General features: G+C 31.1%; 1 protein-coding gene across 3 annotated transcripts in view; it reads right to left on the reverse strand.

Moving 5' to 3' along the window:
* LOC143247045 (serine/threonine-protein kinase ATR-like) overlaps positions 1-19,324 on the reverse strand; it is a 66,053-nt gene that overhangs the window by 10,048 nt on the left and 36,681 nt on the right. For 2 of the 3 annotated variants that reach the window (XM_076494370.1, XM_076494369.1), the window contains exons 10-16: positions 18,080-18,209; positions 17,125-17,214; positions 13,445-13,552; positions 11,883-12,040; positions 8,035-8,130; positions 7,673-7,826; positions 5,866-5,931 (exon numbers count right to left, since the gene is read on the reverse strand). In XM_076494370.1, coding sequence (XP_076350485.1) covers positions 5,866-5,931; positions 7,673-7,826; positions 8,035-8,130; positions 11,883-12,040; positions 13,445-13,552; positions 17,125-17,214; positions 18,080-18,209 — 802 coding nt within the window. Of the gene's footprint in view, positions 1-1,924; positions 2,042-5,865; positions 5,932-7,672; positions 7,827-8,034; positions 8,131-11,882; positions 12,041-13,444; positions 13,553-17,124; positions 17,215-18,079; positions 18,210-19,324 lie in introns of all 3 variants that reach the window. The other variant, XM_076494372.1, reaches the window with a different exon arrangement.

The raw sequence follows: 19,324 nt of genomic DNA on the forward strand, positions 1-19,324 counted from the left end.
CATTCAAAATAAATTCCAGATAAGTATTCCTGGTGAAGTAACACTGGCCACATGGCAGGTTTTGATGGTTCCTCATGTAACAGTTGATTAGCTCTGCTGCTACAGGCTAAGCCAAATTGGCTAAGTTTGTGACATTAAACTGACTCTTTATAGTTCCCAAACTACAATTTCTAACATGTTCCAGTAATAATTAAGAGTCATTTGTGGACAAATATGTATGATATTTAACAAAGCATTTCAACTAAAAAATTTAACCATGAATGAAGTTAAATTGTTTATTGCTCCAAGTTCAAAATGATTTTAGTGTTAAGGTTAAAAATACTTTTATTCATCTGAAACATCTCAAATGTTATTCGTGTAAACTCTTAAATATTTAAAACGTTTTTGTTTCAGTAAATCTTTATAATTTATTCTGTTATTTTCTCTACCCTAACTATATATGAAGATGGTCAATTTTCCCAACCTTGTAACCACATAAACACACAAATTAAAATAAACTGAACTGAGCCTCTTTTCTTTTTAGAATGACTTCAAATGGTAATATGAAACATTTATGTATACTAAATAGTTTTAAACTCTTAACAGTATACCTGTGATCATACTTAACCCTTATTGCTCTTTGAACTGTGTCTAACAAATATTCCAAACATGTAAGTTGTAAATTACTTGGTAATCATGCACCTCACATCACCCTTTTAAATTACATAATGCATGGGCTACTTGGAAGCATATTTTGTGAACATTTACTATTGTTATTCCTTATTTTACATAATCTATCCTTCTCTGACAAAAAAAGTTTGATTTTTTACATTGTAGTTAATTCTATGATAATAAGTAAAGAATATATATAAAAAAACAAGAAATGCAGTAGTTACCTTTTTTTTGTTATTGTCATCCCTGACATTTAACCTTGATTTTATACTAATGGTACTGCTGCACTACATAATTTTTTACTGAATAAACCTTAAGCTTATAGGTCAGGAGTTCTGCACATATCATAATATTTTACTTTGTTTCATTCAAAAGTTAATTAAGCAATCTTACAATCAGTGTATGTTAATAACATTAGCATTAAAATTTACAATGTAGTTCAAAATTTTAGATCGTCTAAGTTCTAATTCTTTTATTTCAAAACAAAAATAACTGAACTTCAGTGTTTGTTGTTACGTGATGTTTAAATTCACTGATTCTTAACTTCTAGTATCTTTAATTTGAATACTTTTTCATGTGCACTATATTTCTACACATAGGCAGAAACTGTTCTGTTCACACATTATTCTTTCAAACTTCTTAGGGCACATTTAGAGAAATGACAAACATATAATTCTTGGAGCTCAGACAAATGCTATGTGAATTTCTACGCACACACACAAAAAGTTGCAATTTCTTGGTTGAGCTATACGTTTATAAACAACAGAAAGAACACTTTATACTTGAAATACAATTTCCAAGTAGTTATTCTAAAACTGGCATGAAGAATTCCACAGAGAACTAGTCAAACTACTACTGTTATAAAGCTATTTAAAATATGCTACTTCTGTCCTTGCTAGGACTTTAGCATTGTTTCTCACCTATAAATATGTTAATATGATAAGACAGTTGAACTGTATTTAGCTTTTCATTTCATATTTTCCTCAATTGCATTACTTATGTTTTAAGACATATAAGCCAACAAATCCTTGGTTCAAAATGTGGCACCACAATATTGCTGATGGCTAAAGTTTCTCTGCCAACAACATTATAATAGTGTCTGGGGATGCTCACTGACATGCAACATGATAAATAATAAAAACACTAAAGGTCAGGAAAGAAAACTGAAACATTAAAATACACTATTTATGCAAAATGTAAAGACATGCAATTAAGAATATAACCACAAGAAAATCTTTTAAAAATATTTAATAAAATGTTAAAAGATATGTACCTTTTTGCTGTCCTAATTTTAAATGTTTCATTGTACTATACAACAGTATAAGTTGATGATAATAGCTTCAGTTAGTAATTTCATAGAGGAAGTGAAACATAGAAGTGAGGCATTTACCTTAAAAAAAACAACAACAACACTTTTGATGTGTATTTTGAAAGTTCTAGGGGTAATACAAAAGAAATTTGAAAAACTATAAGATGAAAAACTGTATTTTTATTGTTATGTTGTTTTGCTAGTTACATGGAATGCTACTTTGGCATATTCCTGAAGTTAAATAATGCACCAACAAACACAGAATAATAATATGCAAAAACCATTAAAAATTTAGCTAAGCTCATCGATTTATTTCCCATGGGAATAAAGTTTAAGTTGGAAGGTACATAGTCTATTCTCTTTGTAGAGAACAATGTTGTAAGGCTGAACTGCCTGTGATTTGTTGGCAATAAATGAACAGCACACAATCCATTTGTTTTAAAATAATATATTTAAGACTAGTCAAATATGCATACAAAAATTTGTTACACTACTGATTATCAGAGCTGTATACAGAGCTTTAAAATAATTGTCTCATTTTGTCAGTCCATACAGGTAGGTTCAATTACTTTAGAACATTATTTGAGAAGAAAAATTATTATCCTTTGTATCTTTATTACAATACAAGCTGTGAAACTCACTTAAGAAATCCTCCACATGCAGGCTTACTTTCGATTTCACTAACTTCTTACTTGTGCCAATTTGATCATATATACACACACACATGTATATATATACTGCCTAACTGAGGCCTAGAATTTTCTACAAACTATAAGAAAAATTCAGGTCTAAACAAAGATGGCAATTCACAACAACTGAACAACTGATGAATCAGTAACTAAACTTACAATAACTTATCACTTAAAAATAGGAGATTTACTATTCATACTTTAAAACTATCTAAATCATAGCACTCTTATTAAATTTAAATGAAAAAGTTGTGTACATTTATTAAACATAGCACAGTATGCCATTTGATAAACTAAAACCTTTCTACTGGTTACAAGTAATACAGTATTACACATAAAAAGACCTATTGGTAATTCCTGAATGAGAGGATGTGATGGGCGAGTGTGGCCAGAGGAGGTTTGTAACTAAAGAAGATCAAAGGCTATAAAAATTATGCTTTGTCTGGTGATGACAACATTACAATAAATAATTTATGTTGTATTTTGAACTTCTTGGAGGGGTCATAAATAAAGTAGAGAAGCAAAGTTACACAAGGGCAATCTGTGTTAGCTGTCTCTAATTTAGCAGTGTAAGACTAGAGGAAGCACAGCTAGTTACCATCTACCACCAACTCTTGGCTACCCTTTTACTAATGAATAGTGGGATTGATTGTTACATTATAACACCCTCACAGCTGAAAGGAGTATGTGGTGACAGAAATTCGAACCTGCAACCCTCAGATCATAAGTTGAGTACATAAGTTTTTAAGCCAAACTTATTTATATACCATGATAAGAGACTAGTTTAATTTAAATTTGAAGGTAACTCAGTAAAACCTCATAACATGCAGAGAAAAAGATACTCATAGCAAATGTATTGAGATATTCTTGTCTATTTTTTTTCATTTTTGTTCTTTGAGAAATTTGCAATTAGTTGAATATACATAAAATTCATGGCATACACACACGGGTCACATAAAACACAAACAACATGGAAATGACTGAAGACCACAGGAGGCACAAACTCATCGCAGTTGACAAAGGCAAAAATCAGAGATATACTTCCCAATGATGCAAGCAGTGCAAGATAAATTACTGACCTAAGAATCTCCTCCAAAAACTAGTGACAAAAAAAAACAGGCAAGAGAAGCCATGATATACTGAATCTTGATGAGAAAAAGACACCGAAAAGTTTACTGTCAGACTCACCTAAAGGATATGTGCAATGGAAGAGAAGCAAAGCTAGTTTGGTCAAAGTGGAAGAGCAGGGTCTGTGCATAGGTTGAAAAAGTTCCTGGAATTTTCCAGCAACAATCAAGTGAATAATTATATTTTTTAAAAAAATCACACCATATTGTGACATCATGAACAAGTAACCTCAAGTTCTGCTTTTCTAGGTCCATATTATTTCTGATTTTAAAAAGTCAGTTGAAGTTATATAATTGGAGCACTGTTGATGAACCTTAAACTTAGTGTCGAAATGTCCACAATTCTAGAAATAATCATGACTGTTAGTGATACTAGATTTAGTAGTTACAGTATATCCACTTTGAGAGGCACTAGCAATTTTCCATTATTTCTAATTGATACATTTTTTTCTCATAAAGCTGTCAATTCACACTGTTGGTTGGTATTGATTAAATAATGCAATGTGCTTGGATCCTTACATGTGGCTTTCAATTGCACTTTTACCCATATTTATGATGTCAAAGTTTTCCTGCACACATTACAACCTGTATTGTGTTTGGATGCACAAAAGATGATGCATCACAACTGTCAACTCCCTTCACAATCTTAAACACTTTAATCAGATCCCCCTAAGCTCTTCTTTTTTGTCAAGAGAAAACAGTTTGAGAGACCACTTTGGCCTCTTCTCACATGACAACCCCTTTATCCCAGGCACCATTATAGTAACCCTTCTCTGAACCCTTTCAAAATATTCAATGTCTTTTCTAAGATAAGAAGCCCGAGATTAAACACTACATTTTAAATGTGATCTAACCAGTGACCTGATAGGTCTGTTTCTGATTATCGTTTTGGTTCTGTTCTATCACAGTTTCATATTATCAGGGTTGTACAAGTTCAATAAGCCCATCTGTAGCTACAAGCATGTTCCTGATACTCTTTAACTGAAACAATTCTCCAAGTCCAAACCTATCTTACCAGTTAAACCAGTCCATCTGTTCTTATGATCAGATACAATATGATCTTAACTGCTACCCTTACCATGAAAATAGTCCTAAGAGGACATTCAAGTATCCTTGAAAAACTTTAATTGACACTCTGCATACTGTCAATTCATCCATCAAGTGTCTAATCTGAAGAAGCATGCCTGAAAAGACATGTTATTTCTATATATAAACCTATGAAGGAGTTTTCTATGCTTATTAAGCACTTTTTACGGTTTACAGTATTATTCAATTGTATCTTCAGTACCAATAAAAAAGGATGTTTCTTGGTACCAGTACCCACACTTTTAACCCTTTTACATGTATGACATTTTTTTGATTCACAAGATGAATTTTTGGTTCCATGATAGATTCCACAGGTATTTGCACTATACTAAATTCTGGATTGCATTTTCAGAAGCGATGATACTACTTAGGTCATAATTATGTCCCTCCTGCTTCCAATCATTCCATAGCTCCTTATTAGTATTCAGTTAAATCCCTACTTTTGCCCTAATAGTCATGTGGCAAAGGGCACCAGATCCCTATTTCAATTGCATGGAGAAAGATATGACCACTACTTTGATGTAAGCAGCACCAATTCACACCTGTAATGTTACTAAATGAATGAAGCAGAAGTATACCTTCCTTAAATATAGATATCAGTACTGTATATCTTCCACACTATCTTATAACTTCCATCCATACATTTTTTAAATTTCAGGAGACCAAGCCTTTCTTGGAACACGTACAGGAAGCTTGACACCAAACAATGTTTCAGCATATTGTGTTGAGTGGAAGTTAACTACAAATCAAATCATATTATTCTTATACTATACTTTACCAAAGGAAAGTTATTTTCCCTATAATAACTAAGTTAAAATATTGCTTTGGAGCATATTTTATACAAATCTGTACAGTAAAATATGATATTTTGCTACTGTTTACAAAAGACAACATGCCAAGATTCCACACAGCCAGTGAAACTACACTTACATCTTTCTTGTAACTGACCATTTTTATAGCATTTAATGACAATAATAATTTAAATAATTAAAAAACAACATACCATAGCTTCAACCATATTGTGAGTCAGACGAAATGGAACACGTTCAGGGCAGTCAAATGTCTCTCCCTATAGTAATGACAGAAAAAGAAAAACAAATTTAAAAAATAATTTATTTGTAATAGCTGCTTGTCTTTTCAAAGTGAGTTTTGGTGTGAATGCAATACTCTTGGAAATACTAATGCTTTCCAAACAAAATAAGTTATCTATAAGCATTTTGAAAGTATATGACTGGATAAAGAAATCCTAGACTACATTATTACTATGACTTTTCTCAGAAACTGTTCATCACAAGTACATCCTGAAATATGAAAAACAAAAAACAAAACAAAACTTTAATTAGGTGCAGATTTATTTTTCAGAGACACCTTCAAGGGTAATGACAAATCAGTCCTGATTTAGCTATACATTAAATATCTGATTAAAATTATTTTACATTTTATAATAATAATGACTCACTTTCTTTGGCGAAGTCAAAGTAAAAATATTCTTGAATTCTTCTTATGCTTTCCATACAAAGTAAGTTACTAGGAATAGTGAAATTTTAGCTACTATTAAACATTTAGATAGATGGCACATGTAGAAAACTATCAAACTGTTACTTTATTGCTACCAATATCAGAAAATTGTAATAAGTTTCAAATATACCCATCAGCCTTGCAAGGATTATTAGCAACGATTATAAAAAGGACAGCCTAAGAAGGAATGGCTTCACTGATGCATCTGACAAATGAACAGATATTTTAGCAAATCAAAAATAAAATTTGGTTTGTTTCTAATTTTGTACAGAGATACATGATGGCCACCTGCCTCGGCTGTTCTTAACTTAGCAGTGAAAGACTAGAGGGAAGACAGCAAGTCATCATCACATCAAATATTGACCCATCTTTTACTAATGAATAATGGGAGTAACTGTCACATTATAACATCTCCAAAGGCTTAAAGAGTGAGCATATTTAGCGATGGGAAATCAAGAACAGATGACAGGAGGGTCAAATTTTAAATTCTCTTTTGTAATTATTTATTCTTCACATTCCCAATTTTTGGACACTCTGATAGGTGTGAAAGGTATGCTAAGAAAAGTACAAAACCAAAAAGAATTCAAAGTATAAATATATCATCTAACACAAAGAAGTGAAGACTTGGAAAAGTTTTAATATTTCATCTTGAAATTAAAATAATTAAATTATAAAACATGTCCTGATGTTAAGTTTACTGCAGTATATTATAATAAAGTTGTTTGATTACATTTTAAAATGTAGCTATGTAAAAGGCCATGACATGCACACACACAAAATATTAACAGGTAAAGGCCTTTGTAGCTTTATTTACTGAATGGAATAAACAGACAGTATTAACATGATAAGAGCATCATGACATCAACAGAATGTCACTACCCTACTCTCAACTGAGTGGTATTATGCATACTCAGTGGGACAGGTCTACATGGTTAACCACCCCAATCACTAGAAACCAATTAGTGACAAGGACTTCCAGACTCCACTAAAATGAGGGAAAAAAAGTATTGGAGAGTTTAGAGACAAAAAAAATTTGCATTGACAGTGAGTAGTATAAGTCATGAAAGTTTTTTATGAAGAGAGGTAATATATTGTATTGGAAAAGAAATTTTATGGTATTAAATGCATAAAGCTAGTAAAGCAAATGAATCACAAGGTCTAATGTCTGTGATAAAAATCAAAACTGAATACACCTTTTGAGTTGAGAAAGGATGACAAATATAGTTAGTAGATAATTAAAGATATATAGGAATAAAATTATGGATAATGTTTCCATTTTGATGTCTTACTACCTTATTGAAGAGGCAGTTAAAGTCAACATGGACAGTATCACCACAGCTTGAATCCATCAGCAGATTTTCACCATGTCTATCTCCGAGACCAAGAACATAACCCACCATGCTCATCACAGCTGTAGTGCGACAGTATGCCAAACGTGCCAAGTACCTAAAACATACATTTTAACTATCATTAAGTGAAAATTGTTATATCTATATTTGTTTAATTTGGACTACCGTCTTAAGTTAAACCTATAAATCTGTCTTTTATCTATGCTTGAATACTCTTCAGATAGAATTTTGGGTATTGAACAAATTTAAAGTGACTATAATGGTTACATTATTTATCCATGAAAAATTCCAGCAAAATACTTTACCAAGCAGTGGGATCCAAGAAAGTAGTCAGGAACCATTCACTAAACACTGGTGGAAAGTGAGGTAAAAAATTTTTTTTATATGCTTCCATTTTGGTCCTAAGTTTAGAAAAAAAAAAGTATTTTAAAATATAATTTTTTACAACTGTTCATATAAAGTATGCTATTTATAAGTAACAATTAAAGAAAACATTAACAAACTTTACATTATTTGTTGGCAAAGACATTTCAGCAATCTGCTGACATCTCTAATTTTAACTACTGACCAGAAGGAAGAGAGTTAGTATCACTCTACCACCAATACTAACAGACTGACTATCACTCTTATAACACTGTGTAACAAATATTTTTCATGGATAGTATGTGTTATTTCTTAATTGCTTATGTTGTAAAAGTACAGAATATGACCATTATTCCCTTCAAACATTGCTTTTGTGACCTGGATAATGAAATTTAGAAATTAACCTGTTTTCTATGTAAAAACAGGCAAATTTGCACATTTTCATTTACATAAGGTCTGAATAAAGCAGCATATGAATCAAGATTTACTGGTAGTTATACTAAAGTTATACAGAAATGTTTAGAAGTGTGTAATTTTTTGAGATTTGTGACTGTAATGTAAATCATTTTCACGTATCAGCTCTCAAATATAGTCTCCCATCATGTTTTCATTATACGCTCCTTGGTAGTGGCATTCAAAGTCCAGTATATCTTGGCGGAGACTCTCGCCTTGCTCCTCTGAGTATGCTCCCATGTTCTCCTTGAATTTATCAAAATGAGAGCATCAAGGATATGGACTTTCAGGGACATCCTGCAACCATTTTGCCATAGTTCTTCACCAGAGTCTCAACCAGTTCCACATAACATTTGGGTTTGTGATTGCCCAAGAAGCTCTGAACCACTGCAATAAAGCTGCTCCTAGCTTTTCTAGCCTTTCTACTGAGCATCTTGGGAAATTCTGTGCACTCCAGGATCTTCTTTATTTGTGGTCCAACAAAGACACCAGCTTTGACCTTTGCCTCAGACAGCTTAGGGAAGAAGTCTCGAAGGTACTTGAAGGCTGCAGACTCCTTATCAAGAGCTGATACAAATTGTTTTATAAGATCCAGTTTTATGTGCAATAGTGGGAACAACATCTTCTGGAGGTCCACTAATGGCTCACACTTGACATTGTGCCTCCCCACAGAGAACTCGGTCCGTTGTGGCCAGGGCTTCCTGTTGTAGTGTGAGGCAGTGTCCCTGCTGACCCAAAGGCAAAGATAACAGGAAAACTTGGTAAAGCCTCCTTGGAGACCCATCAGGAATGCCTCTATTTTGAAGTCTTTAATAACCTCCCAGTCATACTCATCATACTTCAAGGCTTCTAGAAAATTCTTGAAAATTTTTGTAAGTTCGAGAAAATTCTCTATCAGCTACTCAGCACTAATCTACCTCAAATATTTTGGAAAATGGGTAAGTTTGAAAATTTCATTACCCAGGCCACAAAAGAAAAGTTTGAGGAAAAAAATAGGTCTTTTCCATTTGCTTTAGGCATAAGCAATTGGGAAATAACACTTTCTGTCCAGGAATAAGAAAAAGTAAAAATCTTGTTACATAGTGTAATTCACCTGCATCTAACAAATAATGGTTTTGTAATGTTGCTGGAAGGTTGTAATTTGGTTACGTTAGAATAAACAAAACATAGCAATATTGCCTTATAAAAGTAAAAACTTAAAAATTATATACTATGAAAATATGGTTTATTAGCGATGTTTTTATGCTATACTCATACCTCATAACATGCTCAGAAAAATATATCTGTGGAGAGAGGGTTAACAGAAAATGTTACGACTTAAAAAAATTTCTAGCTCAGCTGAAAACATATATGTGTAGATACACATACACACACATACATTCAATACATCCACATGCAGTTTCACTGATACCCAAATGAGTTCATAAGGTTGTAAGAAAATTTTAGTATAGCATTAGTTTCACCATACATGTTCACATTGCTGTGGCATGAAATCATCCGAACCACAAAATATTTTACCATATTTTGTTCTATTTAACCCTTTCACGATGGGTCACAGGTCAAAGGCCATGTCATCACAATTGTTGACTTGCATTCAAAATTTTATTAAACTAATATTTTACGAATTAATGTCAATAAGTTTGGAATCAAATTGAAGATTATAATTCAAATTTTAATATTATATATGAGTTAATTTCTTAATTTAAAACTAAATATTTAAAGGCCACACCTAAATGCTGATTTTTGTGATAAATGTGGTATATTGAATGCAGTGCTGGTTAAAATTAGATGGTGTGATGCCAAAATAATAATTCTTTAGTTTCATACAAATTGGAAAATCAAATTACCAATATTGACAAACTAGAATATAAAATAGGAACATCATCTTTTAATTCTGCTGAGATATAGCTCATGTACTGAATCAAACACAGTGGCACTGTTCACCTTTTTCTACTTATGTAAACAGTCCTTTATATATACTTACTGCACAATATGAAATGTGAATAACCGATTGACAATTTAAAATGTCCCATCAGTGGATTTCTCAGACATTTTAATCTGTGATTAGGCTATCATGTTCTTTCAAACCAAGATTTCAAGAAAGTAGGTTGTGTCTTTAGTCTGCTAAAACTTCCATACTTTTTTTAGACTTGAATACAACTTAGTTACTAGGCTTAATAAATCATAGTGGAGTTCTGTGATGTCATTGAAGTCATTTATGATTTGTTTGGTTATTCAACTGTTTATATCCTCAACATGTAAAATTTTAAAAGGCTTAGCAGCCTATGTCAAGCAAGAACCAAGTAAAGAGTTCATAACTAAAAAGAGATAACTGTTTGCTTTACTTCTTTATTTATTGTTTTATATTTTAAGACATATATGTTTCATAACTTATTTCTAAACAGTAATAATCAACATACACACATAATGTACAATAATTTGAATTTTACTGTACAATACAAAATACTAATCCACTAAAACACAGCCAAAACCAGGTTAGTTTTATATTATTTAACATGGTAATATGAGTGCACACACACAGCGTCAATACAAGTAAGCTAGGCATCACTGTAAGATAAATATAATAAAAAATAATAAATATATATAATGTTATGAGACTTATGCTACTTAGACTAAACAATGTATTTTCATATTTTCATGTTATAATACGTAGTCATTCTAGCACACAAAAAAAACAACAAAATTTATATTTAATTCCTAAAGTTTTACGAGGGTTACGAGGTTGGTCAATTGACAGATCCTACAGAAGGTATAGAAAATAACATAAAATATAAAGTATTACTGAAAAAAAATGTTTGAAGTGTATTTAGGAGGTTTTAGAAATTATACAAATGATATTTAATATTTTAGGAACAAAGAATATTTTTTAAAATCATAACCTGAAATAACTTTGCATTTGGACTAGTAACCAAACAGGATTGATATATTCACAAACAAATCTGTAGTAAAAAATATTTCAGTAAAAACCCTGATTTGCTGTGTACAAAAGAAACTTGTAATCTTTATTAAAAGTCTGGCAAATTTTATGAAGGTACACTGTATCAAAAGTTATAGTATAAATAGTTAACATGTGCAAATGTGTATATGAACTCGTGTATACTATATTGAGCCCATTGTAAAAGGGTTAACAGACCAAAACCCAGATTTTTACCAAAGTGCTAACCTATGTCTCTACGTTTACAAGACATGAGAAATAATCCTATATTGAGTTACTAAACAACATTTTTAGGGTTTTACTTTATAAATCCATTGAGATGAGAATGATTTCATTGGCATGTGTATTTATATATATATATATATTTATAAATGCACTTACTCTAATGGTGCACCATTAGCAGGCGCCATACTCTGTAGTTCCCTTCCTGACGTAAAAAGACCTTTCTCCTTGTAGATTTTGTTTAAAATTTGACGAAGACCATTCAAGTTTGAAACCCACTCTACCAAGCCACACTCTTCATTTAGTGGTATCACAGCCTAACAGAAATGAATATTTGGAAGATTTTATTGAAACATTATAGTAATAGAAAGATACAAATGATAAAAAATAACACTACACACTCTTAATAACCAAGCTTTGGATTTAATCAAAATAGTAAACCTAAGATTTTAGTAAGTTACAAAACAACAGAGAAGTCTTTAAGAACAACTAAATTATCATCAGGTCATACCGTAAATAATGTTTTTTTGGAACAGGATAAGTTTAAACGCATATTTCTTGGCTAAATAAAGTTATTCTCAAAGTCATATAAGTTTTATGGGATAACTTGATAGTATTAAGTGTAAGCCAGTTCGTTTCTTTACTAGTTTTTATTTTATTTATTTTAGAAGCCCTAACTATCATGGAGGTGTCAGAGGAACACACAAGTCCTACAATGTTTTACGAGTTCAGAAAAGGAAAAGGTGCTACTGAAGCTATACAAAACATTCAAGAGGTGTATGGCAATGACATTCTGAATGCGAGGAAGTGTCAAACATGGTTCAATAAGTTTAGAACTGATGACTGCAATTTGACAGATGGAGCTCGCACTGGGTGCCCTGTTGAGTTCGATAATGATCTGCTTCTACCAACACTCGAGAAGAATTGTGTTAGCCCAGAAACTCAATTTATCTCCTTCCGCTTTTCAGGAACATTTGCAATAACTTGAAGACTTTCAAAGTTGGGAAAATGGGTAACATGAGTTGTCAGCTGATAATCTGAGAGAATGAGTAGATATCTGCACATCTTTTCACTCTTGTAAACCTCAAACTTCACTTTTGAACCACCTAGTGACTGGAGATGAGAAATGGATATTCTATGAAAATGTTAAGTGCCACTGACAGTGAGTTGGTGGAGACCGGCTTTGATGAATCAGAAAGGAGTTGTTTTCCATCATGAAAATGCATGTCCTCACACTGCTAGGATCACTTTCAAAAAAATTGAAAAGGTAGGCTAGAATAAACTTCCCTATCTCCCTTATTCTCCTGATCTTGCTCCTTCAGATTACCATCTTTTCAGAGGCTTGCAACATCATCGGAATGAAAAACAGTTTACTTATATCGCTGAGTTAAAAAAATAGCCTTTCTTTGTCTCAAATCCACGTGATTTTTGTAAGTGTTGAAAATCATTTGAGATGCTGGCAGACTGTTATTGAAAATGGTGGAAAATACATAATTGATTAAAGTTGTTATTAATATTACGTTAATTAATACTTTCATAACTGAAATGCAAGTATACAAGAAATACAGTAAAATATAGATTTTCAAGTACTGATGTGTTAAATGCTTGGCTCTTATATTATTAAATAACATTTCTTAAGCTTAATCAAAATTATAATTAAACCAAATAATATCAAGGTACACCAGCAGGAACGTGAATTAAAATTACAGACAACAACTCACATATGTCCTAATGTACAACTGCCTTTTTCTAGCTTCTGGATCTTCTTTTAAACATTTGTTGACTAGATTGGTAAATTCCATAAGCCTACAGTCTTTTCTTAAATCATCCTGAAAACAAAAAATAAAGAATGCTATTTTTTAAGCTTGGCCCTATACTATATTAATACTATTACAACGACTGTTATATAGGGGCAATTTATAGATTCTAAAGACACATATTAATTAACTACTACTCTGCTGAAAGCAGTGGATTGGTACAGAGAAAAATGTTCAAACAGCATGCAGTAAGACTGTTGAATACGTAGAGTCAAGAGACATTACAATTATGTGAAGTCTCCTAGGTTTACAATGGAGGCAGAGAAACACACATAGAAACATTTTTAACAGTGATGGAATTTAAAACATAATCTCAAATCACTCAGGATAAATGTCCTCATCTACAAAGAGAAGAAAGACTGGTTTGACAAAAGTTCTCCCTAAGACATAAAGTTATTGCAAATGAAACTGAGTGTCTTTCTTCACATCATTACAATAATAAACAAAGATTTGAAAATGACAAGTTTACAGCCACAATTTCAAGACAATAGAAAGAAAAACTAGAAACATAACTTTCATGGACCACATTACTGTCAAATTCCATGATGCACTTTTGTACCTGTGGTCTGCTTAAGAACTTGCTTGAAAACTGCAGACCTTGGACATTTAACCAAACTATTGAAAGTTGTACAAGAAGAGAAGGGAGGGGATACTGATATGTTATTTGAATAAAACATCACTGTAGGGCCATTATTAAGAAGGTATGTGTGTTTGTATATTTTTCATAGCACAACCAAACCCCTAATTTTAGTTTAGTAAATATACAGACTTATAGCTGTGCCATTAACATGGAAGCATACAGAATTTTGAAATTCCTTATTAAAAATCTAACTCATTAAAAAGTCCAGAATCTTTTGTGTTTTTTTCCCATGGCAAGTATATCATTAATTGTTCTGCTATAGGCTTAACCAAATCAACCAAGTTTGTGGCCTTAACTTCACCTTTATAATTTCCATACTATAGCTTCTAATACGTTTTGTGTATTGTCAAAAAATTGCACAAGTTTTCCCTAATAATTAAAAGTCATTTGCAGACAAAAAGGAAATATTTTTATTCGACATTTCACCATGAATATATGAAGTCAAAATGTTGAGTACTCTGAGTGATTTTCATGTTACGATAAAAATACTTTTCTGATTGAAACATTTCAAATTTCATTTGCTTAGTTTCTAAAATCTCCTAAATATATTACAAATGTTTGTTTCCTCCAGTAAAACTTTAATTTTCTATTTTCTCTACCCTAACTCCATATGCATTGGGTCAAATTGATCAAACCTGTAACCACCAAATAAAAACTGAAATAAATCAAAATCATATTTTTTCTTCTAGAATGACTAAATTTTAACATGAACCTACAATTGTTTATAATAAATAGATTTAAACTCTTAATAGAATACATCTGTTTATATTTAACTATTATTTCTCTTTTGTACAATGTCTAACTAATTTTCCCACCACATAAAAGCTGTAAAGCACTTGGTGAACATGTAGCTCACATTACCATATCAAATTATGAAATGCACTAGCTACTTGAGAATGTGTCACATGACAATCTTTAGTACTATTATTCTTTATTTTACCTAATAATCTAATGTAGTAATTTTTAATTTATATGTGTTTTTGTTATTATAATAATAAATAAAGAATACACATGAAATACAATAAATAAAATAAATTTTTTTTTTTGCTGTCATTGACACTAACCCTACTCATATACTAAGAGCACTACTGTACTAAAATATTTCTAAGCAACAAGAACCATTAAAAATTCACCTAAGCTCACTGACGTATTTTTAAACATCAGAAAGAGCTATTGTCAATTTGTGAAGAAAAGGATGTCACAGTTGGAGTTTGATTTTCTCGTTTATGTCTGCAATGAAATGCAATTGAAGGCTATAAAAATTATGCTTTGCCTAAGTCATGACAATATTATAATGAGCAATTTACATTAAATTTTGTACTTCTTGGAGGGGTGGTAAATAAATTATAGAAGAGCAAATGTTTAGAAAACAAATTTCACAATTCTCATACTAAGGAAAATTGAGGATTTAAAAAAAAAATTTCCTTCTGAAATTAAGAACTTAAAACATATATTACATCAAAGTTTGTTTTGGTGCCTAGTTTATTTATATAGCATGATAAAAGGTTTTTGATTAAATTTTGAATACAACTCACAAAAAACTTGACATGTACAAAAGAGGATGTCTCTATCAAAAGTGGCAAGTTTCATAGTCTGTTAAAAATTGTTCAAGAAATTCCTAACAAAATAAAACTATAACTGAATTTTTCTAATTTACAATCTACCCCTTCAACAATTATTTTTATTTGGGGAAGAAAAATATTTAAAATTCCTTCTCATAAACACACACAAAAAATCTGAAAACAAGTGGTTTTTGTAGAAGTTTGTTGCTTATTCCTAGCAAAAACAGTTTAAAACTGAATATTTGAAGTTGGTCATGCCAAAAAGTGTCAAATTTAACTTACTATATTTTTTTATAACTTGCAAGCTTTTAAAGCTAAAAAACTGAAAGATACACCAGTTGAAAGCCTTGGTTATTTTCTTGCTTACAATCTGACTGTCTTAGAGCTCTCTTCTTTCTTTATATTGACTGTAAATTTAAACCTTTAATTATTAGAATCTTGGATTTTGTTTTGTTTTTTTACAAAAACTCCTTCATTTATTTTACAACTAATGATACTTTAAGATGACTTTTGGCCTGCCAACAAAAGCAGGAGAGGTGGGGTTATTATAAAGCAGGTTACATATTTTGCAAAAAAAACAAGCAAACAACGACAACATATAAATAATTCTCAATTCGAGGTACTGTATGAATGCAAGAAATGTTTCCAATTACAGCTTAACATCTATTTTAGAATGATGAAGAGATCTGGTCTGTCTGCTCTGCAGATGGAGACATCAAGTAAAAAAAAAATGTTATTTCAACAGTGGTTAATATATAGTTTATTCCTAGACTCTATGACTCTCTAACCACCATGATGCATAATGTTATATTCTCACAGGTCAGAAAGTCTGTTTCTGGAGTTAAGTAGCATCATATAATATGAATACATTGGGTGCCAAGTTGGAGTTAGGAGAGGATGCTCAATTTAGTATATTTTATGTTCTTGTATATATTTAACAAAGGGGGGAAAAAAAAAAAGATATTCAAGTACTCTGTTAACATCATATTCTTAAACCAGACCCATGCTAGCTAATAATAACAAATGTCTGGTCCTTGTAGTTAGTTTACTGAACACTTCAGGTTTTATTAACACTAAACATTTAAATATATACTGTTCTGAATTTCATGATAATTACTTAGTAACATTTCAGAAGGGAAAGTATGCTTATAACTACATATATAAAGCTAGCTTTAAAAAAAACACTTTAAAATAAGGTCACTCAAATACTTAAAGCAGAGAATGGAACATGTTCAAACTTAATTCACTACGAGATAAAAAGACAATACTAATTGATGGACACAATAATACAGATGACATAACTCTGACTATGAGCATTTTAAAGAAAAAAAACAAATTATAAAGAAACACTACTACTCTTAAAAAATAAAATTAGAACAAACCTTTGGTTTGCACATCATAGGATACTTGTTTCCATCACTGCCTCTGATAGTGATTTTTTTTGGACGCTGAAGAGATGGCAATATCTCTATCTAAAATCAAAGCCAGAAAATTTATAGTTTTAGTAATGCATTTACAAGTTATAGCTTCCATAGAGATGAAACACGATGTAATTTGAAGATCAGGTTAAAAGAACACCAAACACCTCTTTCCCAAGTCCATGAACATATGAATAAAATGGACCACAATTTTTCTTGAACAGAATGTTACAATACTAAAAACTGAAACTGACATTAACTGTAAAAACAAACAAACAAAAACAGAGGAGCTTTATTAATAATATCAAACAATCCCACAAATAACTAACACTAAGGCACATCTCTACATGTCTTTTACCATTATTTCACAAGATATTCTTAAACTTGCACAAATATTTTGCATAATATATTTCATGTCTTTTGACCGTTTTTTTCTGTTTAGTCATAAATAATCTCTCAGTTTGCACAGATTTATATGTATAAGCATAAGTAACCACTATAAATTAAAAAATTTAAATACATTGATAGACTGTTGAATGCTGACTTTAATACCCCGATGTACTTTTCCAAAAAACTTATGTACTTGAGAATGATTGCACCAGAGATTGAAACCTTTATAAACAAATCTCACGTATTATAAAAAACTGCAAGTTGTAATAAAACACAATACAGAATTATCTTTGATCTGGTAGCAATTGTGTACAGCAAACTGTCAATACATTTTTCCTCAAATCAGGTTGTCATGTAGAATGTAATGAAACATCCTAAACACAAGTCAATTACAGTTATATACACAAACAAATGCAAGTGTGTTAGATCAAACAAAGAGAGCACTTTGGCCAAAACTGAACAAAAAATCTCCCTGCAGATTTTTGAAACAAACACTATATAGTGGTGACAATCTTTAACAAATACTCACTGTATCTTCAAACCCTTGAATGTACACAGGTGTCTGTGGAAAAGGATTATGGCCACATTCTGATCCCATCTTACTGGGGAGAGTCACTGTCATAACTGACTGGACAGGAAGGAGTATCTGGCTAAAGTCTCTGCATAATTATGATCAACAGACAATGATTTACCTTAAAATTATAAAACCTGGACTTCCAATTCAATATATATATACACACACAAACACATAAACTGTGCAAATAAAAACTTTACCAGGACCCATTCTAACATTAACAAGACTCTTGACTTCTGCCACAAAAGAATAAAGTTGCATTTTCGTTAATCAAAAATGTCATCCAGAGGAAACTGCAATGCTCTGAGTAGCACCAACATGAAATATACACAAACTGTTTTTAATAACCCAAACATTTTGTTCATTTTGTAAATTAAGCCAGTCATTTCCTGTAGTATTTTCTTAAAACAAAAACTGAAATTCAGAACTTTTCCAGAACTGATTTAAAAAAACATTTTTTCCAGAAGTTTCAGTAATGAAATTTTGAAAATTTTTTCACGACTTTCCATGATATCAAAGACCTTTGTAAATCCTGTGTATGTGTATGTTTTTAAAGTCACAAACTACTTACTTATATGAGTTCTACTTCATACAGCTATATACTTTATTCATATGATTACGTAAGTTATAATTTAACACAGGTTAGAAAAATTGGAAGTTAACTTCAATTTGTTTTTACCAGAAATAGAATATAAACCATTATATCAAAATGCTATTATATAATTTCTTTGTATGACAGTAGTAATCAAATAATAAAGAAGCATACACTTTTCTGAGAATGCATTTTTCTCAGTTGCATGTCAGTCTCTAAATTTCTCACCAAAAAACAAACAAAATCAAGTAGTACATAATGTCATTCAACTTAAAGAGACTAGAAGAAAGGTTGTAAAAGATGATCTTTTTGAACTAAGCATCCATGTATGATACCCACAGTCAGCTTGCACATTAAGCTGAGATTAACTATTATTTTACGAGAAGAGCATAAAATAATTAGTGAAATAATATTCTAAAATCAAACATAACTGTTATCATTACCAGTAGTACTCTTTTAATACCATTCTTTTATTACTTTTAAAATTTCACATGTTTTTAGTCAATTAGCTCAAAATAATTTGACATTGACAAATAATTTAAAATATAATTCATTTTTATAGTAAAGGGCTTCACACACACTTGTGATATAGAAGGGTAGTTTTTAAT

The sequence above is a fragment of the Tachypleus tridentatus genome, chromosome 3 (assembly GCF_004210375.1).
Source record: "Tachypleus tridentatus isolate NWPU-2018 chromosome 3, ASM421037v1, whole genome shotgun sequence".
Classification (NCBI taxonomy): domain Eukaryota; kingdom Metazoa; phylum Arthropoda; class Merostomata; order Xiphosura; family Limulidae; genus Tachypleus; species Tachypleus tridentatus.